Source organism: Atractosteus spatula, assembly GCF_055471065.1.
Source record: "Atractosteus spatula isolate fAtrSpa1 chromosome 24 unlocalized genomic scaffold, fAtrSpa1.hap1 SUPER_24_unloc_1, whole genome shotgun sequence".
Classification (NCBI taxonomy): domain Eukaryota; kingdom Metazoa; phylum Chordata; class Actinopteri; order Semionotiformes; family Lepisosteidae; genus Atractosteus; species Atractosteus spatula.
This window is the reverse complement of record NW_028296641.1, coordinates 668,964-693,317: the sequence shown is the minus strand read 5'-3', so window position 1 is coordinate 693,317 and position 24,354 is coordinate 668,964. Positions and strand designations below refer to the sequence as shown.

General features: G+C 59.5%; 2 protein-coding genes across 2 annotated transcripts; both read right to left on the bottom strand.

Moving 5' to 3' along the window:
- Window positions 1–1,039: 1,039 nt before the first annotated feature.
- Window positions 1,040–17,961, bottom strand: ccdc88b (coiled-coil and HOOK domain protein 88B). Its single transcript, XM_088909017.1, has 30 exons — window positions 17,782–17,961; window positions 16,387–16,526; window positions 15,842–15,950; window positions 13,190–13,259; window positions 13,049–13,107; window positions 12,619–12,702; window positions 11,929–12,069; window positions 11,417–11,568; window positions 11,231–11,312; window positions 10,994–11,152; window positions 10,766–10,912; window positions 10,247–10,391; window positions 10,003–10,163; window positions 9,790–9,891; window positions 9,361–9,675; window positions 9,101–9,280; window positions 8,667–9,007; window positions 8,460–8,586; window positions 8,046–8,164; window positions 6,853–7,423; window positions 6,481–6,642; window positions 6,113–6,390; window positions 4,026–4,169; window positions 3,476–3,662; window positions 2,995–3,140; window positions 2,574–2,678; window positions 2,332–2,486; window positions 1,667–1,936; window positions 1,337–1,405; window positions 1,040–1,243 (listed from the first exon to the last, which is right to left on the bottom strand). The coding sequence occupies exons 1-30, from the start codon at window positions 17,839–17,841 to the stop codon at window positions 1,188–1,190; spliced, it is 4,836 nt and encodes a 1,611-aa protein (XP_088765143.1). The 5' UTR covers window positions 17,842–17,961; the 3' UTR covers window positions 1,040–1,187.
- A 2,123-nt stretch (window positions 17,962–20,084) lies between these two features.
- Window positions 20,085–23,684, bottom strand: rom1b (retinal outer segment membrane protein 1b). The gene is made up of 3 exons (XM_088908997.1): window positions 22,969–23,684; window positions 20,925–21,171; window positions 20,085–20,405 (listed from the first exon to the last, which is right to left on the bottom strand). The coding sequence occupies exons 1-3, from the start codon at window positions 23,547–23,549 to the stop codon at window positions 20,160–20,162; spliced, it is 1,074 nt and encodes a 357-aa protein (XP_088765123.1). The 5' UTR covers window positions 23,550–23,684; the 3' UTR covers window positions 20,085–20,159.
- Between the last annotated feature and the right edge of the window lie 670 nt (window positions 23,685–24,354).

Below are 24,354 nucleotides of genomic sequence, written 5' to 3'. Positions count from 1 at the left end.
AGTCCAGTGAGACAGTCTCTCAGCCCAGTGAGGCGCAGTCTCTCAGCACAGTGAGGCACAGTCTCTCAGCACAGTGAGGCACAGTCTCTCAGTCCAGTGAGGCGCAGTCTCTCAGTCCAGTGAGGCGCAGTCTCTCAGCACAGTGAGGCGCAGTCTCTCAGCACAGTGAGGCACAATCTCTCAGCACAGTGAGGCACAGTCTCTCAGTCCAGTGAGACAGTCTCTCAGTCCAGTGAGGCGCAGTCTCTCAGCACAGTGAGGCGCAGTCTCTCAGCACAGTGAGGCACAGTCTCTCAGTCCAGTGAGACAGTCTCTCAGTCCAGTGAGGCACAGTCTCTCAGCACAGTGAGGCACAGTCTCTCAGTCCAGTGAGGCACAGTCTCTCAGCCCAGTGAGGCGCAGTCTCTCAGCACAGTGAGGCGCAGTCTCTCAGCACAGTGAGGCGCAGTCTCTCAGCACAGTGAGGCACAGTCTCTCAGCCCAGTGAGGCACAGTCTCTCAGCACAGTGAGGCGCAGTCTCTCAGCACAGTGAGGCGCAGTCTCTCAGCACAGTGAGGCACAGTCTCTCAGCACAGTGAGGCACAGTCTCTCAGTCCAGTGAGACAGTCTCTCAGTCCAGTGAGGCGCAGTCTCTCAGCACAGTGAGGCGCAGTCTCTCAGCACAGTGAGGCACAGTCTCTCAGCACAGTGAGGCACAGTCTCTCAGTCCAGTGAGGCACAGTCTCTCAGCACAGTGAGACAGTCTCTCAGCACAGTGAGGCACAGTCTCTCAGTCCAGTGAGACACAGTCTCTCAGCACAGTGAGGCACAGTCTCTCAGCACAGTGAGGCACAGTCTCTCAGCACAGTGAGGCACAGTCTCTCAGTCCAGTGAGGCACAGTCTCTCAGTCCAGTGAGGCACAGTCTCTCAGCACAGTGAGGCACAGTCTCTCAGTCCAGTGAGGCACAGTCTCTCAGTCCAGTGAGGCACAGTCTCTCAGCACAGTGAGGCACAGTCTCTCAGCACAGTGAGGCACAGTCTCTCAGTCCAGTGAGGCACAATCTCTCAGTCCAGTGAGGCACAGTCTCTCAGCACAGTGAGGCACAGTCTCTCAGCACAGTGAGGCACAGTGAGGTACAGTTTTCTCAGCACAGTGAGGCAGTCTCTCAGCACAGTGAGGTGCACCCAGGCGCTCCTTCAGAGAGGCTACAGGCTGTTTTTCTTGGTCAGTGGAGCCTGGTAGGTGCTGATGGATTGGCAGTCTGTCAGGAAACAGAATGCACACGTCACACACACACACACACACACCTGAACCCCACCTGCCCCTGTCTCCCCCAGTCCCTGCACACACTGACCTTCAGTCGCGGACGAGACGCGGGGGTCACCCAGGCTGAGCTCAGTCGCCTCCCTGTCCTCAGCCAGAGCTGCGGGGTGAAATTGCAGCAGCAGAGCTGTTCAGTACAGGCAGATGATGCGATGGCGAGCTTTTTTCTCAATCACAACTGTGAACCCAGCCCTAACTCTGACCTCTGACCCCAATACCTACTTTGTTCCCTTCCATCTGACCTCTGACCCTAGCCCACTCACTCGCTCTGATCCCTGACGTCTAACACCAGCAGCCGTCTTGATCAGGTGTCTGGCCCCTGCCCCCTGCCCCCCGACCCCTGACCCCGCACACTCCTCACCGGTGCTCTCCTCGCCCGCCTCGCTGCAGGAGCTCAGGCTGTCCCGGCTGGGGGGCGCGGCGGGCTCCCAGAGGATGGTGCCGACTCTCTGCCGGAAGCGATCCCGGGGCGTGGCCCGGTTGTCCCCGGGGCTGAAGGACTCCGAGATGCCGTAGCGGGAGCTGAGCTTCCGGCGGCCGGAGCGCAGGATCACACGGCGCTCCTCCAGCATGCTCTGAGAGCTGGGAGCCTTGCGCAAGGGCGAGGGCGAGACGGGGGCACTGCGGGGGTCTGGAGCCAGAGAGACAGAGAGAGAGGGGCCGGATGAGATCCACAGGTCCCACAGCAGCGGGTCAGAGAGTCAACAGAAAAGATGGGCAAAATGAAGGAAGTGTGTGTCTCAGCATCACGGCGTCTCACTCCCTGAATCACGCTCCCTGTCTCACTCCTCTGGGGCAGTCGGTGTGTCTCACTCTCCCTGTCTCACTCCTCCAGGGGAGTCAGTGTGTCTCACTCTCCCTGTCTCTGTGTCTCACTCTCCCTGTCTCACTCCTCTGGGGCAGTCGGTGTGTCTCACTCTCCCAGTCTCACTCCTCTGGGGCAGTCAGTGTGTCTCACTCTCCTGTCTCACTGCTCCAGGGCCGTCGGTGTGTCTCAGTCTCAGCGCCGCCCCCTGCTGGCCTCACCCTGCATGTGGGCGCTGCTCTCGGGCGTCTCCGTGGCGTCGGCCAGGTTCTCCACGCTGCCCGCGGCGATGAACTGGGCGCGGAACGGCTCCCGGCCCTCTCGCCCGCGCGGCTTGATCAGCTTCTTCATCCTGTCCGCGATCCAGCTGGTCTTCCTGCAGGGGGCGACAGAGAGCGTCCGGCGCCGGTCAGCCCCAGTGGGGGGACCGGGCTCAGTGGGCCGGGCCGGGCCGAGGACTCACTTGGCCTTGCTGGGGAGGGGCATGGTGGGCTCCAGGACCCGGTACTGATCCATGATCTTCTCCACCAGCTTCTGCTTCTCCCTGCGCAGCTCATTCAGCTTGTCCCTGCAGACAGGGGACAGACTCTCAGTGCTCAGTGTGTGCTCAGGGGCGGCTCAGTGTGTGCTCAGGGGGGCTCAGGGGGGCTGTGTCTGTCAGGGGGGGCTCAGGGGGTGTTCAGAGGGTGCTCAGTGTGTCAGGGGGTGCTCAGTGTGTTAGGGGTACTCAGGGAGTGATCAGTGTGTGCTCAGAGAGCTCAAGGGGTACTCAGTGTGTGCTCAGGGGGTGCTCAGTGTGTGCTCAGGGGGTGCTCAGTGTGTCAGGGGGTGCTCAGTGTGTGCTCAGTGTGTGCTCAGTGTGTCAGGGGGTGCTCAGTGCTCACATGTACTCCCTCTGCTGCTGATGGTGCTGGTCTCGGCTCTGCAAGCTCTTCTCCAGCAGGGCCCGGTTCTCCTGGCTCAGGGTCTGGTTCTGGTCCACCAGGTGCCGGTTCTCCTCCTCCAGGTTGGCTTTCAGCTGGGTCAGCAGCTGAGCCCGGAGACACGCACAGTTACTCACACCGGCAAGCACACGCCATCACACTGCCGCCACCTTGTGGCCGAGCCAGGTACCGCATCTGTCTCAGTGCTCAACAGCCCATCATGCTCACTAGAAGAGGGGGTGATATTTATCTATGGGGCATTTACGAGATCGAACATCCCTGACCTGGCGCTTACAGGAGGGGACACATTCCTGGGAAATCAGAATCCTGCATCCAGAGAACTGACCCCCAAAGGCAGCGACTCGAACCCCAGCACAGGGCAGCGCAGTGCGGGGCGGGCCAGGAGGGCGTCCGTGTCCAGGGGCTCCTCGACTCGACTGACCTGGTACTGGCTGGTGAGCCGGGCCGCGGTGATGTCCAGGTTCTGGTTCTGCTCCCTCAGCGTGCTGACCTCTCCCTCCAGCCGGGTCCGCTCCAGCTGCACGGCGCTGAGCTCGCCCCGCAGAACCGAGCCCTGGGCCAACAGCTCCGACTGGACCCGCGTGGACTCCTGCTGCAGGGCACAGAGCCTGGAGGGACAGCATAATACACACGCGCAGTTTATTACAGCATAATCGGTTTGGACTGACAACTGCATCTACCTGTGTTACCTGTGTCAACCGCTTTCACAGACGCAGGAATGGACAAGCGAGTATTTGGGAACCCCACTGCTGGCCAGAGGGAAGAAGCCAGTTTTCAGGATGAAGAATGTGAACAGGACGGGCTGGAGGTTTTCCGCCTGCCTAACCTCGGGATTGATGGAAAACTGTCCGCAAGGAGGAGAGCAGCTCCTCTCCCGCAAGACGGGGGTCTGTGATCCTCAGGGGCCGAGACGTTCGCAGACACATTACAGGCCGGGCAGGAGGGACGCTGGACACTCGGACCCGCCTCACCTCTCGTTCTCCTCCCTCAGCCTGTCCAGCTCCCGCTCCCTGTCCACCCGCCGCTGGACCTCGCTGTCCAGACGCTCCTTCTCCGCCCACAGCCCCAACTCGGCCTCCTCCAGCTGGGCCCAGCGGTCCGACAGCTGGCCGAACCTGGAGCACAGCGGCGCGGGTCAGCGTGGGTCAGCGCGGACAGCTGGACACAGGGTCAGCACATACAGCTGGACACAGGGTCAGCACAGGTCAGCACAGACAGCTGGACACTGGTCAGCACGGGTCAGCGCAGGTCAACGCTGGTCAGCGCGGATCAGCGTGGGTCAGCACGGACAGCTGGACACAGGTCAGCACATACAGCTGGACACAGGTCAGCAATGACAGCTGGACACAGGGTCAGCACAGGTCAGCACGGACAACTGGACACAGGGTCAGCACAGGTCAGCACAAACAGCTAGACACAGGGTCAGCACGGACAGCTGGACACAGGGTCAGCACAGGTCAGCACAGACAGCTAGAAACAGGGTCAGCACGGGTCAGCTGGGCACAGGGTCAGCATGGACAGCTGGACACAGGGTCATTACAGGTCAGCACAGACAGCCGGACACAGGGTCAGCACGGGTCAGCTGGACACAGGGTCAATACAGGTCAGCACAAACAGCTGGACACAGGTCAGCACGGGTCAGCTGGACACAGGGTCAGCATGGACAGCTGGACAAGGGTCAGCACGGACAGCTGGACAAGGGTCAGCGTGACTCAGCACGGACAGCTGGACACAGGGTCAGCATAGGTCAGTACGGGTCAGCTGGACACAAGGTCAGCACGGGTCAGCACGGACAGCTGGACACAAGGTCAGCACGGGTCAGCACGGACAGCTGGACACAGGGTCAGCACGGACAGCTAGACACAAGGTCAGCGCGGGTCAGCACAGACAGCTGGACACAGGGTCAGTGCAGACAGACAGAGTTGGGAGAGACAGCTGGACACAGGTCAATACAGTCAGGCACAGGTCAGCACAGATAGACAGTCAAACACAGGGTCTGAACGGACAGCTGGATAGAGGGTCTCAGTATGGACAGACATATAGCACAGGCAGAGAGTCTTAGAAAATATGTGAGTCATAGTTATTACTGTCCCTCCAGCTTCCTGTGCTGGGACTACAATGCGTGCCACAGTTATTACAGCTCCTCCAGCTTCCTGTACAGAAACTACAGTGTGTGTCGCAGTAATTACAGCTCCCCCAGCTTCCTGTACAGGGACTTCAGTGTGTGACACAGTTATTACAGCTCCTCAAAGCTTCCTGTACAGGGATTCCAGTATGTGTCACAGTAATTACTGTCCCTCCAGGTCCCTGTGCTGGGACTACAGTGTGTGACACAGTAAGTACTGTCCCTCCAGCTTCCTGTGCTGGGACTACAGTGCGTGTCACAATTATTACTGTTCCTCCAGCTTCCTGTTCAGGGACTACAATGCGTGCCACAGTTATTACAGCTCCTCCAGCTTCCTGTACAGAAACTACAGTGTGTGTCGCAGTTATTACAGCTCCTCCAGCTTCCTGTGCTGGGACTACAGTGTGTCTCACAGTAATTACAGCTCCTCCAACTTCCTGTGCTGGGACTACAGTGTGTGTCGCAGTTATTACAGCTCCTCCAGCTTCCTGTACAGAAACTACAGTGTGTGTCGCAGTAATTACAGCTCCCCCAGCTTCCTGTGCTGGGACTACAGTGTGTCTCACAGTAATTACAGCTCCTCAAGCTTCCTGTACAGGGACTTCAGTGTGTGACACAGTTATTACAGCTCCTCAAAGCTTCCTGTACAGGGATTCCAGTATGTGTCACAGTAATTACTGTCCCTCCAGGTCTCTGTGCTGGGACTACAGTGTGTGACACAGTAATTACTGTCCCTCCAGGTCTCTGTGCTGGGACTACAGTGTGTGACACAGTAAGTACTGTCCCTCCAGGTCCCTGTGCTGGGACTACAGTGTGTGTCGCAGTAATTACCGTCCCTCCAGCTCCCTGTGCTGGGACTACAGTGAGTGTTGCAGTAATTACCGTCCCTCCAGCTCCCTGTGCTGGGACTACAGTGAGTGTTGCAGTAATTACCGTCCCTCCAGCTCCCGGTGCTGGGACTCCAGTGCGCGGTGTGCGCCCTTCAGCTCCGAGTGTCGCTGTATCAGGGCCTCCAGCTCGGCCTCCTGCCGCTGGTGCAGCACGCTGAGCCTCTCGTGATCGCGCCGCAGCCCCTCCCACTGCGACCTCACTTCCTCCCGCTCCCTCGCCGCGGCCCGGCACTCTCCCTCCAGGGCGGCCACGCGGGCCTCGCTCTCCGCGCAGCGCGCCACGGCGGCGGCATGCTGGGAGCTCAGGGCGGCCTGCTCCACCTGGGGGAACGGGGGAAGCGGGCGGTTGGACCTTCGTGACGAGGGGCGCGCAGGGGGAACGGCGGAGAGGGGGCGGCGCGGCTGCCTGACCTGCAGCGCGGTGTTGAGAGCCTGCAGGGCGGCGCTGTTCTCCTGCAGGGCCAGGGATTGCCTCTGCAGCGTGTCCGCCTGCTCCTGCAGCCGGGCGCACAGGCGCTGAGACTGCTCCAGCTGTGCGGCCAGGGCGTCGCGCTCCGCCTGCAGCCTTGCGTTCTGGGGGGGCGGGGGTCACAGGATGTCAAGAGCGGGGACAGACGGGGGTAAAAAAAAAATAAACTGACCGTTTGGATTGAAGCAACGACACCACGGCGACTGCGATCACACCTGTTCACATCGTAGGAGCACCGGGAAGGAAGTGGCTCCGTGAGGAGGAACACAAGTGAGGAGACGAGGGCCCCAGGGGGAACAGTTTGAGTGACGTACCTTCCTCTCCACCTCAATCAGCCTGGCACTCCGGGCTTCCCTCTTCTCCTGGCTGCTGGGGGCTGTGGGGGGCGCTGGGCCCATTTTCTGCAGATCGGCAGGGCTTTCGGGGGTCTCAGCACAGGACGATTGCAGGCGGTTGGGGACCGGCTCCCTCTGGGCACCCTCAGGATTTTGGGGTGCAGGTGCAGTGCTGTTGTCTTTGGTCTCTCCCGTGATTGTGGGTAGGGGTGTCTCAGGGGGGTGAGTTGTATTCTGGGCTTCTGTGCCCTGTGAGGGTCCTTTCTTGTTTTGGGGCACTCCAGGGTGGTCTGAGTAGTCAGAGAGGTTATGGGTTTGGGGTCCTCCTGTGGTACATGGGGTGACGACAATCACAGCGTCATTCTGGGGGGTTGTAGCTTCACTGTATTGTAACTGGGGGTCACTCGGGAGCACACTCTGGTTCTGGGGCACTTCGTGTTGCTGGAGTTTGGAGCTGGTAGCCAGGTCTGTACTGGCATTTTGGGGGTGTCCTTGACAAGCTGATGACCCCTCTGACAACTGAAGAGTGGTCTGAGCCAGAATCTCACCCCTAAAAACAGAAAACAAAGTTCAGAAAAGCAATTTACCAAGAGACTAAAAACTCCAGTTATCTTGGCTTGAAATGCTCAGCGTGTTACATTTCTGATACACCTCAGTGAGTCAAGTCTTCTGCCTGGGCTCAGTCTGGATCTGTCATTATAGCTCTGTGTGGATCATATAGTACCAAGCAGACTGGCCCAGTACAGGACAGTACAGCTCAGCCTGGCCCAGTACAGGTACAGTTCAGCTCAGCCTGGCCCAGTACAGGACAGTACAGGTACAGTACAGCTCAGCCTGGCCCAGTACAGGTACAGTTCAGCTCAGCCTGGCCCAGTACAGGACAGTACAGGTCCAGTACAGCTCAGCCTGGCCCAGTACAGGTACAGTTCAGCTCAGCCTGGCCCAGTACAGGACAGTACAGGTACAGTTCAGCTCAGCCTGGCCCAGTACAGGTACAGTTCAGCTCAGCCTGGCCCAGTACAGGACAGTACAGGTCCAGTACAGCTCAGCCTGGCCCAGTACAGGTACAGTTCAGCTCAGCCTGGCCCAGTACAGTAGAGCCCAGCCTGGTGTCTCTGGTGGCCACGCTCTCCCGAGTCCAGAGACTTTCATCACTCTCAGTTACAGAGCACCTGGCTCCGCCCCTCTCCGCGCGCGGCTCCTGGCTCAGCCCCGCCTTCTCCAGCTCCCGGGTCAGTCGCTCCACCTGACTGGCCAGCTCCTGCGACCGCACCTTCTCGCTCACCAGCTCCTATTGGAGGACAGGGGCAAAGGGGCGGGGACTGTGAGTCTGAGCTCGGCTTGCACCCGTGCAGGACGTTCTGATGTTTCACACGGAAGTACTTCAGAAAGGTCACAAACAGGGGCTGGCCATGCGACCCCATTCTACTCGTTTGGTGGCTCAGCAGCTTGTTGACCCCAGGATCGTGATAGAAGCTTGTTCCACCCTCCCTCCACCCTTTGTGCCTCCTGTGTCCCTGCAGGTTCCCCGATCCTGAAGAGGTCTGAGTCCCCGAAGCCGGCGGGGCGCGGGGGGCGGCACTGACCTCGGAGAGCTGGGCCAGGCCCGTCCGGTCCTGCGCGCTGGCCTTGCTCAGCTCCCTGTGCTCCTTCTCCAGCTCCCCCAGCTGGGCGCACCGCTCCTGCAGGCGGGACAGCTCCTGGGACAGCCGCCTGCGGGCACAGAGGGCGTCAGGACGCAGGCGCGCCGGCGGGGGGGGGGGCGCGGCGGGCACGGCGGGCGCGTGCGCGACCTGCCCTCCGCCTCCAGGCTGCCGCAGCGGTGGTGGCTGTGCTCCAGGGCCGAGGCCGTGCTCTCCAGCTGCTGCCTCAGCCGGGCCGCCTCGCGCTCCCTCTGCCTCTGCTCCCTCTCCTGCCCGTCCAGCTGGCTCCGCAGGGCCTCCTTCTCCTGCCCCAGCCTCTGCGCCTCCAGCGCCGCCTGGGCCCGCGCGCGGCTCAGTGCCTCCGCCTCCAGCCCCACCTCCCGCAGCTCCGCCTCCAGCTCCTCCCCCCGCCGCCGCGCCGCCTCCAGGCTCCGCCCCAGCCGCTCGCACTCCGCCCTCAGGCCCTGATTGGACAGCTCCAGCTGGTCTCCCTGGAAACGGGCAGGCAGCAGGCTGCTGGGTAAGTGTGGGAGGACGATTGCGGACGGTTGGACCGGAAGGCGGACAGGGGCGCGGCGGCTGACCTTGCGCGCCGCGGCCCTCAGGGTCTCCACGGTGCCGCGCAGCGTCTCCCTCTCCCTCTCCAGCTGGCTCCTCTCCGCCTCCACGCGCCCGAGCTCCGCCTCCTGCAGGCGCTGCAGCTCCAGCTGGCTGCGCAGCCGGAACAGCTCCTCGTCCGCCTGCGCGCTCTCCAGCTGCAGGGCCTGCGCAGGGCGGCAGAGAGGGGGTGAGAGCACGCCTCCAGGGGAGGAGGAGGACGGGGCGGGGGCCGCCGCTGGCCTACCTCTATCTGCCCGCGCGCCTCGGCCAGGCTCTCGGCGGCCCTGCGCAGCCGGCTGCTCTCCGCCTGCAGCACGCACAGCCTCTGCTCCGCCTCGCGCGCCGCCCTGCCCTGCTCCGCCAGCTTGGCCCGCAGGCCCTGCGCCAGGCCCGCCTGCCTCTCCGCCTCCTGCCTCGCCTCCTGGAGCTGCGACAGCAGGAGGGGCTCAGCGCCGCCGGCCGGGTCTGCCTCCTCCTCCTCCTCCTCCTCCCTGCCTGGCCGCCTCAGGGAGCCGAGGCTGTCTCGCAGGGAGGCAGTCTCAGCGCGCAGAGTCTGCAGCTGGGGGGACAGGAGCAGTTATTCCAGCAGGAGTCTCCAGACTTGTCTGTCTGTCTGTCTGTCTCACCTCTGTCAGAGTGCTCTGTGCTCAGTCCCCAGACCTGTCTGTCTCACCTCTATCAGAGTGCCCTGGTGCTCAGTCTCCAGTTTTGTCCTTTTGTCTGTCTCTCTCTGTAGCTCTGCTTTCAGAGTGTCTCTCTGCTGCAGCAGCTCAGCCTGAAGACAGGACATGTGTATTATTCTTCAGAAATGATTTAGCATCGTCTCAGCTGCAGGTGCAGCATACGACACGGGGCTGAACTGTGATTCCGCAGTGGCCACACGTACCAGCTCCGTCTGCGCAGCTGCCTCTCTGTCTGCGCAGCCCTCCCGCATGCCCTGCAGCTCCTCCAGTCGTCTGCGCAGCTCTGCTTTCTCCTGCTCCGCCCCCAGCAGCTGCCAGGTCGAGGCCTCGCTCACCTCCACGCTCAGGGGCTTGAGCTCCGGCTCTGACAGGCGAGACAGCACACAGGGGCTCAGCTGGACAGAAGACAGAGCCAGCCCGGACAGGCAGAGGGGCAGAGTGGGGTACCTCTCTCAGGGCCCAGCTCCTCGTCCGACTCCGTCTCCCAGCTCTGGAAGTTCGGGGGCATGCCCAGGCTGTGCTTCAGCTCCACTTCCAAATTCATATTCTCCTCCAGCAGCTCGTCAGCTCTCTGTCTCTCGGCGTCTCTCTCCTGGAACAGCACTGTGACTGAGCAGCATACAGCAAGTGCTCTGTGCTATATGTACATCTAGGGCTCTGTGCTGTGTGCACAGTGTGGGCTCTGTGTCACGTGTACAGTGTGGGCTCTGTGCTGTGTGCACAGCGTGGGCTCTGTGTCACGTGTACAGCGTGGGCTCTGTGCTGTGTGCACAGTGTGGGCTCTGTGTCACGTGTACAGTGTGGGCTCTGTGCTGTGTGCACAGCGTGGGCTCTGTGTCACGTGTACAGCGTGGGCTCTGTGCTGTGTGTACAGCGTGGGCTCTGTGTCACATGTACAGCGTGGGCTCTGTGTCACATGTACAGCGTGGGCTCTGTGCTGTGTGCACAGTGTGGGCTCTCCATTACCCCCTCCAGATCCATGACCCTCTGCCGAATGAGCAGGTTCTCTCTCTCCAGCTCTCGAACCCGCGCACAGCGAGACCGGGCCTCCACCAGCTGCTCCTCCAGCAGAGCCTTCGTCTCCTGCAGCGTCTGGGAGTACTGGCGCTCCTCCTGCAGGGGGCAACAGAGAGTCTCAGTCAGACTGCCTGCCCCTCTCCCCCTCCTCCCCCCCCCCGCCCCGCCCCCCCTCACCTCCAGCTTGGCGCGGTACAGCTCCAGGTTGTGCAGCCGGTCCCGGTAGCCCTTGAGCTCCCCCTGCAGCCTCTCGGCCCGGGCGGCGCGCTCCCGCAGGCAGTCCAGCTCGTCCCGGCAGCTCCGCGCCAGCCGCGCCTCGCTCTCCAGCGCCCGGTTCTGCCAGCCAGACAGACCCACGGCTCAGACCGCGCCGGCCCCGCCAGCGGGCAGCGCCCGGCGCTGTCTGACCCTTACCTCCTGCCGTAGCTTCTTCAGCTCCGCCTCCATGGCCTGGACTTCCTGCTTGTAATCCAATAGCTGCTCGCCTTTGTCTTCCCTGCAGGAAGAGGGAAGTGAAAACGTTGCCACTTGAGTTCCAGGGGGTCGCCGCCCTGCACGGTCCCCCCCCGCCGCCCGCCGCCCGCCGCCGCGGTCACTCACAGCTCCTGCCTCAGGCGGCGCAGTTTGGCCTTGCTGTCTGCCAGCTGGACGCTGAGGCCCTGCGAGGCGTCGTCCAGCCTGGCCAGCGAGGGGGGCAGGAGCCCCGTCTGGGCCTGGAGAGACTCCTGCTCCTGACACAACTCGGCAATCCTCTGGGAAAAGGAGAGAGAAAGCTGGGGCACTCCCTAAGGATATCACCACGAGGATGTTAATTGCTGGCAGCAGCAGTGCTATTACTAGATCAGTTAGGAGCGTTTCCTAGCAACAGTAAATTATATTACCACTGCAATGCCCTCCAAAGCTGAAGAGAGTGGCCCCACAGCATAGAGATCTCTCAAACAGAATAACACCAAGCCCAAAACAGAGCACACACAAACACAGCAGTACTGCTACAGTGCACCAGGCATGGCAGGAAGCCCGTGCCTGCTGCGCAGGGCCTGATGCAGACGCTGGCACTGCTGGAGACAGACGGACCGCCCCCCACTGTGCCTGGGGTTCGGGCCTACAGGTACCTCCAGGTACGAGTCCCTCTGTGCCAGCAGCCCCTGGATGTGCTGGGCCATGCTGGTGAACAGGTCCTGCATCTCAGCACACCCCAGTCCGGACAGCTCCCCCCACTGGAGGGGCAGCACGTTGCGGGGGTCCTGGGTCACCTGTGGGGAAGGGACAGAGATTCAGGGGTTTGGGGCGCAGGGCACTGTGTGTCGTGGGGGTGCCAAGGGGCCGCAGTGCAGCAGGGTCCTGGCTGACTCTGCTGGGCTGCCCACCTGAACGCAGGACCAACATGTCAGGAGACCCAATATTAACGAACTAATTTCACCATCCACTCTCGCGATCAAGCCCGATCCATCCTTCAGGATCCCAGCCAGACTGCTCTCCCCCCTGCGCGATGGCCTGTCAGAGCACGGACCACCAGACTCAAGAACAGCTGCTGCCCCCCTGCAGTGCCCATCTGCAACAGCTACTGCAGGGCCTCGGGTCTCTCACTGCTACACACCCGCTGTCCCACAGCACACCCGCTGTCCCTGCTGTTGTCATTCCTGATGTGTGTCATGTACTGCCTACACTGGGCGCTGAGTGTAGGTGTCCACATGCCAATAACCTCCTCCACTACCTCTCCACCTCTGCTAACGCGCTCCCCTTGCAGAGCACCGACGAAACGCTGCTCAAAGTCGTCCGCAGACGGTCGCCGCAGTCCCTACCTCCTGGATACAGCCGGCGAGAGCTGCCTGCGTCTCAAGGTCCAGACGCTGGATCTGCTCGACAAACTCCTCCTTCCTCTCGCACTGGCAACACAAGGGGCACAGCTGTCACACACCAGGCACTGCGACCGCAGGCCTCCAGTGTGTCCCAGCCTCGCAGTGGCAGCGTTAGCACTGCGGCGCTGGAATCGGGGGATCGGAGCCAATTTCACTGTCGGAAGCAGTGTGTCAGAACCAACGTACTGGTATCAGAAACCCCTCTGTCTGTACTGGAGTGTCAGAGTCAATATCTGTGTCAATATCAGTGTGTCAGGATTGCTATCAGTGCGTCAGTATTATCATATCTGTGTCAATATCAGTGTCAGTATTAGAATATCGGTATCAGTGAGTCAGTATCAGTATGAATGAGTCAGTAAACACAGCGCCTGACCTGTACAGCACAGCCCAGTAACAGGAGCAGGAGTCTCCTCAGTTCCTCCACAGCGGCCTCTGATGAAGACAGACAGGCGGTCAGACAGACAGGTGGTCAGACAGAAAGAGAGAGAGCCAGGCAGCGGGACAGGAGGGTTACCTGTCAGAGGATCACGTCCCAGAACTGCCACATTGGGGAGGGGCATCAGGATGAGCTGCTGAAGGTCCTCCTGTCAGTCAGAGATCCAGCGACAGTGAGAGACAGACAGAGAGACAGAGACAGACAGACAGACAGACAGACAGACAGACAGACAACAGCCCAGTATGTGATCTCCTGCCCCAGCCTGAGAAACAGACAGTGAGCCTGTCTCTCAATAATAATAATACAGTGTGTGATCTCCTGTCCCAGCCTGAGGAACAGACAGTGAGCCTGTCTCTCAATAATAATAATACAGTGTGTGATCTCCTGTCCCAGCCTGAGGAACAGACAGCGAGCCTGTCTCTCAATAATAATAATACAGTGTGTGAGCTCCTGTCCCAGCCTGAGGAACAGACAGTGAGCCCGTCTCTCAATAATAATAATACAGTGTGTGATCTCCTGTCCCAGCCTGAGGAACAGACAGTGAGCCTGTCTCTCAATAATAATAATACAGTGTGTGATCTCCTGTCCCAGCCTGAGGAACAGACAGCGAGCCTGTCTCTCAATAATAATAATACAGTGTGTGAGCTCCTGTCCCAGCCTGAGAAACAGACAGTGAGCCTGTCTCTCAATAATAATAATACAGTGTGCGATCTCCTGTCCCAGCCTGAGGAACAGACAGTGAGCCTGTCTCTCAATAATAATAATACAGTGTGCGATCTCCTGTCCTAGCCTGAGGAACAGACAGTGAGCCTGTCTCTCAATAATAATAATACAGTGTGTGATCTCCTGTCCCAGCCTGAGGAACAGACAGTGAGCCCGTCTCTCAATAATAATAATACAGTGTGTGATCTCCTGTCCCAGCCTGAGGAACAGACAGTGAGCCTGTCTCTCAATAATAATAATACAGTGTGTGATCTCCTGTCCCAGCCTGAGGAACAGACAGTGAGCCTGTCTCTCAATAATAATACAGTGTGTGATCTCCTGTCACAGCCTGAGGAACAGTGAGCCTGTCTCTCAATAATAATAATACAGTGTGTGATCTCCTGTCCCAGCCTGAGGAACAGACAGTGAGCCTGTCTCTCAATAATAATAATACAGTGTGTGATCTCCTGTCCCAGCCCGAGGAACAGACAGTGAGCCTGTCTCTCAATAATAATAATACAGTGTGTGATCTCCTGTCCCAGCCCGAGGAACAGACAGTGAGCCTGTCTCTCAGTAGTAATAATACAGTGTGTGATCTCCTGTCCCAGCCCGAGGAACAGACAGTGAGCCTGTCTCTCAATAATAATAATACAGTGTGTGATCTCCTGTCCCAGCCCGAGGAACAGACAGTGAGCCTGTCTCTCAATAATAATAATACAGTGTGTGATCTCCTGTCCCAGCCCGAGGAACAGACAGTGAGCCTGTCTCTCAATAATAATAATACAGTGTGTGATCTCCTGTCCCAGCCCGAGGAACAGACAGTGAGCCTGTCTCTCAATAATAATAATACAGTGTGTGATCTCCTGTCCCAGCCTGAGGAACAGTGAGCCTGTCTCTCAATAATAATACAGTGTGTGACCTCCTGTCCCAGCCTGAGGAACAGTGAGCTTGTCTCTCAATAATAATAATAATAATAATAATAATAATAATAATAATACAGTGTGTGATCTCCTGTCTCTCAGTAAAGCTCCATGTGTTTGTATGTAACTGTATTATGATGTGTCTATATTGTAAATAGCTATAGATTTTATATTAATTTTATCTGCTTTGGCAACACCGATGTATTCACTGATCACGACAATAAAGCGTCTTGAATTGAACTGAGAGACAGACAGAGAGAGAGATCGCAGGAGACAGACAGTAATAAAGTGTGAGAAAGACAGACAGAGAGACAGACAGATAACGATCGCCGGCAGGAGGCGTGTGCGTGACTCCAGGAAGTGCTTGTGTGAGCGCGTGACCTCAGTGCTGCGAGGTGGAGCTGGGGGGGAGGGGGCGCGGGGCGGGGCAGGGGGCTGTGGGCTGTGGGCTGTTGCTATGGCAATGCTGTGGCCACATCAGCGCAGGCGAGCCTGTGGGCAGCAGCTGCGCTTGTCGCTGACAGAAATAGCTTGACGTGAAGACAGCTCTCGCTCTCGCCTGCCTCTCAGAGAAAAGCCACAGGTCTCCGTCCCCCCACAGTGTTAGAGCCTGCTCCGTTCTGTGCTCCGTGTTGTGTCTGCAGCTGGCTCTGTAATGAGAACATGCCCCTGCTCTGCTCTCCCTCTCTCTCCCGTGGCCAGAAGAGGAAGTTTAGGTAAGACAACGGCAGGAAGTGATGGGTGGCAGGTTCTGAGGTGGGTTGCTATGGAGATTGTGTCATACACAGAAGGAAGTGATGACAGAAAGAAATACAGAAGGACAGGAACAGAGAGACAGAGAGGCAGGGAGACACAGGGAGGCAGGGAGACACAGGGAGGCACAGAGAGAGACAGAGAGAGACAGGGAGGCACAGGGAGGCAGGGAGACACAGGGAGGCACAGGGAGGCACAGGGAGGCACAGGGAGGCAGGGAGAGACAGGGAGAGACAGGGAGAGACAGGGAGGCAGGGAGGCAGGGAGACACAGGGAGGCAGGGAGGCAGGGAGGCAGGGAGACACACAGGCACAGGGAGACAGGGAGGCAGTGTCCTCTCTCTCCTCCCTCTCACCTGGTAGAAGGAGCGCAGGTGGCGAGTGAGGATGGAGAAGTTCTGGACCCTCAGGATCTGGTCGTTCATCTGGTTCCGGTAGATCTGCTCCACTCTGGGGTTCGGGTCTCTGAGCGGGTCACCCAGTCAGTATCCGGTTAGACAGGGGTCCCAGATATAAACCCATTTCTCCCCAGGAACCCCCTGACACAACTGAGGAGGGACCGAGGCCAGAGTGGCCATGCCTACACTGAAGACTCGAACCCGGGTCCCTCTCTCTTACTGTGGGGCCCAGAGGCCCAGTGCTGCACTGCTGGGAGCTGGCATAGGACAGGCCCCACTCTGTAACCCCGGGCACCCTGCCAGGCACTGAGGGCGCCGCTGTCACCGTGACGGGTGTCGCTATGGAAACTCACAAACAGGAAGCACTGCCTCCTGTCCACACACCGCTGCACAAGACATCACTACATCGCCACGGCAACACTTCACGTGGACCACCGTTGCCATGGCACTACCAGCTGCTTCTATGGCACCTGGAGCACAAACAAGCAGAGTCAGGTACTCACATCAGGCGCATGACCCTGTTGAGGAAGACCCCGTCCACCAGGCGAAGATACTGCCCCTGGGCATCCTGAAACTTGGAGGTGACCTCCAGGTACTGTGTGGAGAGCTCTTCCTCTTCCAGGAGGGGCTCAAACGTCCTCACCTGGAGCAGATGGACAGGGGGACAGGACACACGCAGACAGGACAGAGACACAGACAGGGACACAGACACGCAGACAGGACAGAGACAGAGACAGACACACAGACAGGACAGGCACACAGACACGCAGACAGGACAGAGACACAGACACGCAGACAGGACAGAGACAGACACGCAGACAGGACAGGCACACAGACACGCAGACAGGACAGAGACACAGACACGCAGACAGGACAGAGACAGAGACAGACACGCAGACAGGACAGGCACACAGACACGCAGACAGGACAGAGACAGAGACAGACACGCAGACACGCAGACAGGACAGAAACAGAGACAGACACGCAGACAGGACAGGCACACAGACACGCAGACACACACACAGACAGGACAGACACACAGACAGTGACACAGATGGGCAGGTCAGGCACATGGAGAGACAGACAGAGGACACAGGCAGAGACACAGATGGGCAGGTCAGGCACATGGAGAGACGGACAGAGGACACAGGCAGAGACACAGATGGGCAGGTCAGGCACATGGAGAGACAGACAGAAGACACAGGCAGACAGACACAAAGACAGTTTTCATGGGTCAGTCTGAACCTCCAAAGAGACAGAATTCCCTACTTCCACAGCTCTCCAGTGGAGTGGGGACTGATCCACAGTGGGGACAGCTCTCCAGTGGAGTGGGGACTGATCCCCAGTGGAGACAGCTCTCCAGTGGAGTGGGGACTGATCCACAGTGGGTGACAGCTCTCCAGTGGAGTGGGGACTGATCCACAGTGAGGACAGCTCTCCAGTGGAGCAGGGGTGATCCCCAGTGGAGACAGCTCTCCAGTGGAGTGGGGACTGATCCACAGTGGAGACAGCTCTCCAGTGGAGTGGGGAGCGATCCACAGCGGGTGACAGCTCTCCAGTGGAGTGGGGAGCGATCCACAGCGGGTGACAGCTCTGCTCTCGCTCTCAGTCACAGCCCACGGTGCGCAAGAGAGAAGGCGGCGCGCGCGGGGCTGTCCGTGGAGAGGCTCGCGTGGGCAGCGCTTCCACGCGGGGCACAGCGCCCACGAGCACGGCTCGGACCCGGGGCAGCGGCGGCGGCGGCGCTCGGAGCAGGTGGCGAGGGAAAAGCAGAAGTTCCGACGCTGTTCCGTGGAGCCGCGGCGCTGCGGCTCGGGGGAAGTCGCTCCTCTCTGTTGCTCTCGCGGCGCAGCACCATTACAGATCGCAGCCCCAGTCAGCAGAAACCATCGACTCACCCAGGTGACGAGCGCGCCGGACAGGAACTCCTCCAGGCTCTGGGAGAAAGACCCCTCCATGGCCGCCCGCCGAGCCGCTCCGCCCGCTCAATTAGCCGTGTTAATTAACGAGCCGCGCGCTGAGACGCTCGGCCCCCCCCTCCCTCTCCGCGCGCCTCACTTAAAGGTCACCAGCGCAGGAACCGGGGCGTGACGTCACGCCGGCGGCTCAGGCGCTCCCCCTGCCGCCCGCAGGGCCCCGGGGTAGGGCAGGAGCAGGCCAGGCAAAGCCGAAACAGGACGTCCCTTCCGCGCCCCGCGGGCCAGCAGCTGTGCCGCACGCTGCGGGGCCAGACTCGAACCCGGGGCGCCAGGCGCGGGACCTCGGGCGCACAGGGCGCAGTGTGGCTGGAGTGTGTTTCTGGGCAGGGCGAGAGCCCACATGTTTATTGTTATTGATGATAATATTGCGCGGCTCCAGCGCGGGGGAGGAAATTGCCACACAGCCGGCCGCGAGCCGCGCGGGGGACGCCGGGAGTGGCCCTGCCCGGGCGGCGGGGGGGTGGGGTGGAGGGGAAGCTCGCTGAAATGAAACCTGAGGGTGTTAAAAGCTCAAGAACAGGGAGAAACAGCGTCCCGGAGGCGACTGACGTGCCGAAGAGGCGATGGGTGCTCTGGGGCGCCCTCTGGCGACACTGCGGAGAACAGCCCTGTGGATTTACACGATGAGCGTCGTTCACTGCAGAGCTGAAGCACGCGTATGTACACACACACACATATTTAAGAACAGATCTCTTTATTGGCCAGATACAGTTTCTCACATTAGGAATGTGTCTTTCCACAGACCCCAGCTCGCTCTCCATGAGACACAGACAGGGAGAGAAGCTGGGGGTCAGAGCGCAGGGTCAGCCATTGTACAGCACCCCCGGAGCAGCTGGGGTGAAGGGCCTTGCTCAGGGGCCCAACAGAGTAGGATTCCTCTGCCGGCCGCGGGATTCGAACCGGCAGCCTTCCAGCCACAGAGCCACCACACCGCCTGGATACACACACTTATACCTGGAGATACACACACTCACACACAGACCTGCGCTGCAGTATTCTCGTTACTCCAGTCAAACTAATTAGAGGATTAGAAGAGAGCTGCAGCTGCTGAGCCGGTGGGATTAATCAACAAAGCTAATCCAGTCAAGTCGAGCCGACACTCTCTCCTCTCCTGTGACTCAGCCTCCTGTCCCTCCTGTCCTCTCCTGTCGCCTCCTGTCCCTCCTTCCCCTCCTGTCACTACTGTCCTCTCCTGTACCTACTGTCCCCTCCTGTCCCTCCTTCCCCTCCTGTCACTACTGTCCTCTCCTGTCCCCTCCTGTCCCCTCCTGTCCTCTCCTGTCTTCTCCTGTCCCTCCTGCGCCTCCTGCCCCTCTTGCCCTCTCCCGTCCCTCCTGTCCCTCTTGCAGCAGCGGATCGGGGCAGCAGGCTGGGGCAGAGGACAGCGAGGGCTCACCTGTGACACCACTGCACTGCGGCCCGCTGGGCCCCAGACAGAACCAGGACCACTGGAGCCAGGCTTCAGCAGGCCCAGAGAGAGAGGGGAGAGGAGCAGGAGTAGAGAGAGGAGAAAGTAGAGAGAGAGGAGCAGGAGTAGAGAGAGGAGAGAGGAGAAGACAGAGAGAGGAGAGAGGAGAGAAGAGAGAGGCGAGAGGAGTAGAGAGAGGAGCAGGAGCAGAGAGAGAGGAGTGAGAGAAGGGGGAGAAGACCAGAGACACAGAAGACGACAGAATGACAAGACGCTACAAAGCAGTTAAAAACGTTAAACTTTAATGTTCTCTCGCCGTGGTGGGGTTACAGTCAGATAACCGCTGGGAGAGAGACACACAGCAGCTCCTACAGCAGGCAGTGCGCGGGCAGACACACTGCCCCCTGCCCCCCACTCAGCGCGCCGCAGGACACTGGCCGGATCGCTGACGCCTCAGGGCTGGACACTCAGGGCGTCCGGACACCCAGGCCCTACGAGACAGGCTGCTTTCCCTAGTCTAAGAGGTCGACATTCACCTTCGGGAGGTCAAAGGTGAAAGGTCAGGGCTGACGCATGGTCCAGTTAAGAATCAAGGAGGTCAAAGGTGAAGGGCGAGGAGTCAGGAGATTATTATTGCCTTTCGATCAAAAGTCCAGAGGGCAAAACTGAGAGGTCAGAGATCAGGGAGGTCATGGCCAGTTAAGAAGCAGGGGGTCAGAGGTCAGGGTGTGGGGTCTGGGTTAGGCAGGTCATTGTGTGCCAGGGGGAGAGGTGCCCAGTCATGTGGTGGGGGCTGGGGGCCAGGGGCAAGGGGGTGGTGCTGGGGTGGAAAGGAGACTGGGGGGGTGGCAGTTCGGGGGTCAGGGGTCACAGCTCTGCCTGGGTTCGTTTATTTTCCAGAGGTGGCCGGCTTCTCGCCCTCCTTGGGCGCCCCTTCCTTGGGCGCGCCCCCCTCCGGGCCCATGGTGACCTGGTTGGTCTGGAAGAGTTTGAGGAAGGCGTCCATGAAGCCCTTCAGGGTCTCCTTCACCCCCTTCTCCAGCAGGTACCCCTCGGTCTCGCACTCCGTGTTCTCCTTGCCCACCATGCCCTCCATGGCCGTCTGCAGGTAGCGCAGGCTCACCAGCACGGACATCTGAGGGGGAGACAGAGAGGGTGGGGCGCAGCCAGGGAGACCACTCAGCTTCTGGACAAGGGATCATGGGAGTCTGTCGGAGCTACAGCGGGAGGGGTCAGGCTCCAGTACATGGGCGTGTCAGAGGGCTGGTGGAGGAGTTAGACACTGACAGGTGGGTGTGTCATTAAACTGTGGGAGGAGTCAGAATCTGGTGTGTGGGCGTTGTAGGGGCGTGTGGGGGGAGGAGTCAGGGTTTGTCATATGGGTGTTTCAAAAGTTTATGGGAGGAGTCAGACACTGAGAAGTGGGTGTGTCATTAAAGTGTGGGAGGGGTCAGGCTCCAGCATGTGAGCATGTCATGAGGCTGTGGGAGGTGTCAGGGTGTGGTATGTGGGCGTGGCATGATGCTGTGGGAGGAGTCAGATCCCAGTATGTGGGCATGTCAGGGGCACAGTGGGAGGAGTCAGGGTTCGGTATATAAGGGTGCCGGAGGGGCCGTGGGCGTCAGGGCTCACAGCACCAGCCAGGTATCCGTACCTGCAGCAGGAAGACGGACAGCACGCCGGCCCCAATGGTGTTCATCAGGCCCATGTAGTAGTTGACCAGCGCCTCCCTGCAGCCTCGCGTGAAGATGTTGAGGTCCTCCGTCTGGAACTCGTAGTTGTAGTGAGCAGAGTTGTTGGTCAGGCGGTACTGGATGCAGGGCCGAGGGGAGCTGGGGTTACAGCAGCTGAAGGGAACCCCATCCACCAGATACCGGCCATCGACGTTACTCTTAACGCGACTGGAGAGGGTGTGAGGGGAGAGAGAGAGGGGAAAGAGAGGGGAGAGAGAGGGGAGATGGAAGGAGAGAGAGGAGAGAGAGGAGAGAATCAAGGGTCTGAGACTGGACACTGAGACAGAGCTCTGTGACTGGACACTGTGTCAGGGGTCTGAGACTGGACACTGAGACAGAGCTCTGTGACTGGACACTGTGTCAGGGGTCTGAGACTGGACACTGAGACAGAGCTCTGTGACTGGACAGTACTACACAGCTGTGTGACTGGACACAATGCCTTGAGTTTACCATGGTAAATATCCATAATATTTCTAGAGCTATTGCCTTGTTTTTACCATTATTTCCCTGATCTCACTGGGCATTACTGCGCTGTACTGTGCTTTTACCCTGATCTCACTGAGCTCTACTGCACTGTACTGCACTGTTATGGCCAGCAGCCATATCACTCTGCAACTTACAACTGGCAGCCCAGTGAAGCTCAGCAGGTGTGAGCCTGGTCAGTACCTGGAGGGGAGACTCCTGGGAAAGCTAAGGTTGCTGCTGGAAGAGGTGTTAGTGGGGCCAGCAGGGGGCGCTCACCCTGCGGTCCATATGGGTCCTAATGCCCCACTATAGTGACGGGGACACTATACTGTAAAACAGGCGCCGTCTTCGGATGAGACGTAAAACCAAGGGCCTGACTCTCTGTGGTCATTAAAAATCCTGTGGTGTTTCTTGAAAAGAGTAGGGGTGTTACCCCGGCGTCCTGGCCAAATTTCCCATTGGCCCTTATCAGTCATGGCCTCCTAATAACCCCCATCTATGAACTGGCTCCATCACTCTGCTCTCCTCCCCACCGAGAGCTGGTGTGTGGGGAGAGTACTGGTGCATCATCCAGGTGGGGGTACACACTGGGGGTGGAGGGGATCCCCATTACCTGTAAAGTGCTTTGAGTGGAGTGTCCAGAAAAGCACTCTATAAGTGTAAGCAATTATTATTATTACTGTGCTTTTACCCCGATCTTACTGGGCTCTACTGTGCTGTACTGTGCTTTTACCCCGATCTCACTGGGCAGTACTGCGCTGTACTGTGCTTTTACCCCGATCTCCCTGGGCTCTACTGCGCTGTACTGTGCTTTTACCTGATCTCCCTGGGCTCTACTGCTCTGTACTGTGCTTTTACCCCGATCTCCCTGGGCTGTACTGCGCTGTACTGCGCTTTTACCCCGATCTCCCTGGGCTCTACTGCGCTGTACTGTGCTTTTACCCCGATCTCCCTGGGCTCTACTGCGCTGTACTGTGCTTTTACCCCGATCTCCCTGGGCTGTACTGCGCTGTACTGCGCTTTTACCCCGATCTCACTGGGCTCTACTGCGCTGTACTGCGCTTTTACCCCGATCTCCCTGGGCTGTACTGCGCTGTACTGCGCTTTTACCTGATCTCCCTGGGCTCTACTGCGGTGTACTGTGCTTTTACCCCGATCTCCCTGAGCTGTACTGCGCTGTACTGTGCTTTTACCCTGATCTCCCTGGGCTGTACTGCGGTGTACTATGCTTTTACCCCGATCTCCCTGGGCTGTACTGCGCTGTACTGCGCTTTTACCTGATCTCCCTGGGCTCTACTGCGGTGTACTGTGCTTTTACCCCGATCTCCCTGAGCTGTACTGCGCTGTACTGTGCTTTTACCCTGATCTCCCTGGGCTGTACTGCGGTGTACTATGCTTTTACCCCGATCTTCCTGGGCTGTACTGCGCTGTACTGCGCTTTTACCCTGATCTCCCTGGGCTGTACTGTGCTGTACCGTGTTTCGCCAGGGCGGTACTCACTCCTTGACCTCCTTGGAGCTGAAGTCCAGGTAGCGGTTGCTGATCCACTGCACCTCGAACCAGTCCTTGAAGTTGGAGTTGCCGCAGCACTGGAACTCCATCTGCAGCCGGTCGATGGTCTGCTTCTGGAAGCAGCGGCCGGGCGTGTCGGTGTCCTTGTAGAAGCGGATGCCGTTCTTCAGGCCGATCTTGAGCGACTCCTCCAGGTTGCCCTTCATGGCGTAGCTCATGATGACGGCCACCAGCATGAGGAGTGTGAAGAGCAGGGCCGTGGCGAAGAAGGGCGGCAGCAGGGCCTTCCAGCGCGGGAAGCGGGCGGCGTCCAGCGAGTCCTGGCAGATGCGGCCGGAGAAGAAGTTGATGCCCAGCGAGGCCAGGCCCACCACCATGAGCGTGTTGGGCACGGCGTGGATCTCGGCGTTGTCCATGACCTCGCTGCGGCGGCGCAGCTCGGTCTTGAGGAAGACGCCCAGCGCGAAGGTGAAGGCGCCGGCCATGGTGGCCAGCCAGGACAGCAGCCACAGCCCCTGCGCCAGGCGCACGCGGCGCTGGAACGGGAACTTCACCTTCATCAGCACCATGGCGGACGCGGGGCCGAGAGAGGGAGGCAGAGGGCGGCGCGGAGCTCCGATCTGTAAACCTGGTGGAGACGAGCGCTCCGGTCCTCTGCTGCAGCTCCTCGGTCCTGCCCGAGCTCACCCTTCGTGGTCCGGGTACGCTGAGGGGGTGTGCAGCGGGAGGGGGGGGGGGGGGGTTCTGTACCCCAGAAACCTCACGGGCCGGTTACAACGAGCGTACGTCTTCCGAGCGGCGCGGTGTGTGAGCCCCTGTGCCCGGGCGAAGTCTTTGCCCACCCCTCGGCCAGCGCCCCGAGCTCCTTACCGCTAATCCCACTAGGAGCTGCCCGATCCCATTACAGCCCCCCGGCCCCCAGCCAATAGGAAAGCAGGCCAGTGTGTGGTCAGCAGCCCGCGCCTCACCGAGGGGGCAAGAGAAGGTGACAGCGAGAGGGAGCTAAGCCCCTTACACAGGCTAATTACTGGCTCGTTAGAGACACCGCGGGCATGATCCGCAGGAGGGAGGGGGGAAGAGGAGTGGAGAGAGGAGAGGAGTGAAGATGGGGAGAGAGGAGAGGAGAGGAGTGAAGATGGGGGGGGAGAGAGAGGAGAGTGTAGATGAGGAGAGAGGAGTGGAGATGGGGGGAGAGAAAGGAGAGAGAGGAGTGTAAACAGGGAGAGAGAGGAGTTTAGACGAGGAGAGAGGAGAGAGAGGGGAGTGAAGATGGGGAGAGAGGAGAGAGAGGGGAGTGGAGATGGGGAGAGAGAGTGTAGATGAGGAGAGAGGAGAGAGAGAGGAGTGGAGATGGGGGGAGAGAGAGGAGTTTAG

What these genes read in the sequence shown, in the direction of transcription:
- ccdc88b (XM_088909017.1), bottom strand. Translation starts at nt 17,841, where the DNA reads ATGGAGGGGTCTTTCTCCCAGAGCCTGGAGGAGTTCCTGTCCGGCGCG. An exon ending in GGGACGTGATCCTCTGACAG is followed by an intron (nt 13,108 to 13,189) that starts GTAACCCTCCTG and finishes TGTCTTCATCAG; the next exon opens with AGGCCGCTGTGGAGGAACTG. An exon ending in GGAGCTGGGCCCTGAGAGAG is followed by an intron (nt 10,164 to 10,246) that starts GTACCCCACTCT and finishes CTCGCCTGTCAG; the next exon opens with AGCCGGAGCTCAAGCCCCTG.
- rom1b (XM_088908997.1), bottom strand. Translation starts at nt 23,549, where the DNA reads ATGGTGCTGATGAAGGTGAAGTTCCCGTTCCAGCGCCGCGTGCGCCTG. An exon ending in AGCTCCAAGGAGGTCAAGGA is followed by an intron (nt 21,172 to 22,968) that starts GTGAGTACCGCC and finishes CACCCTCTCCAG; the next exon opens with TCGCGTTAAGAGTAACGTCG. An exon ending in TGTCCGTCTTCCTGCTGCAG is followed by an intron (nt 20,406 to 20,924) that starts GTACGGATACCT and finishes TCTCCCCCTCAG; the next exon opens with ATGTCCGTGCTGGTGAGCCT.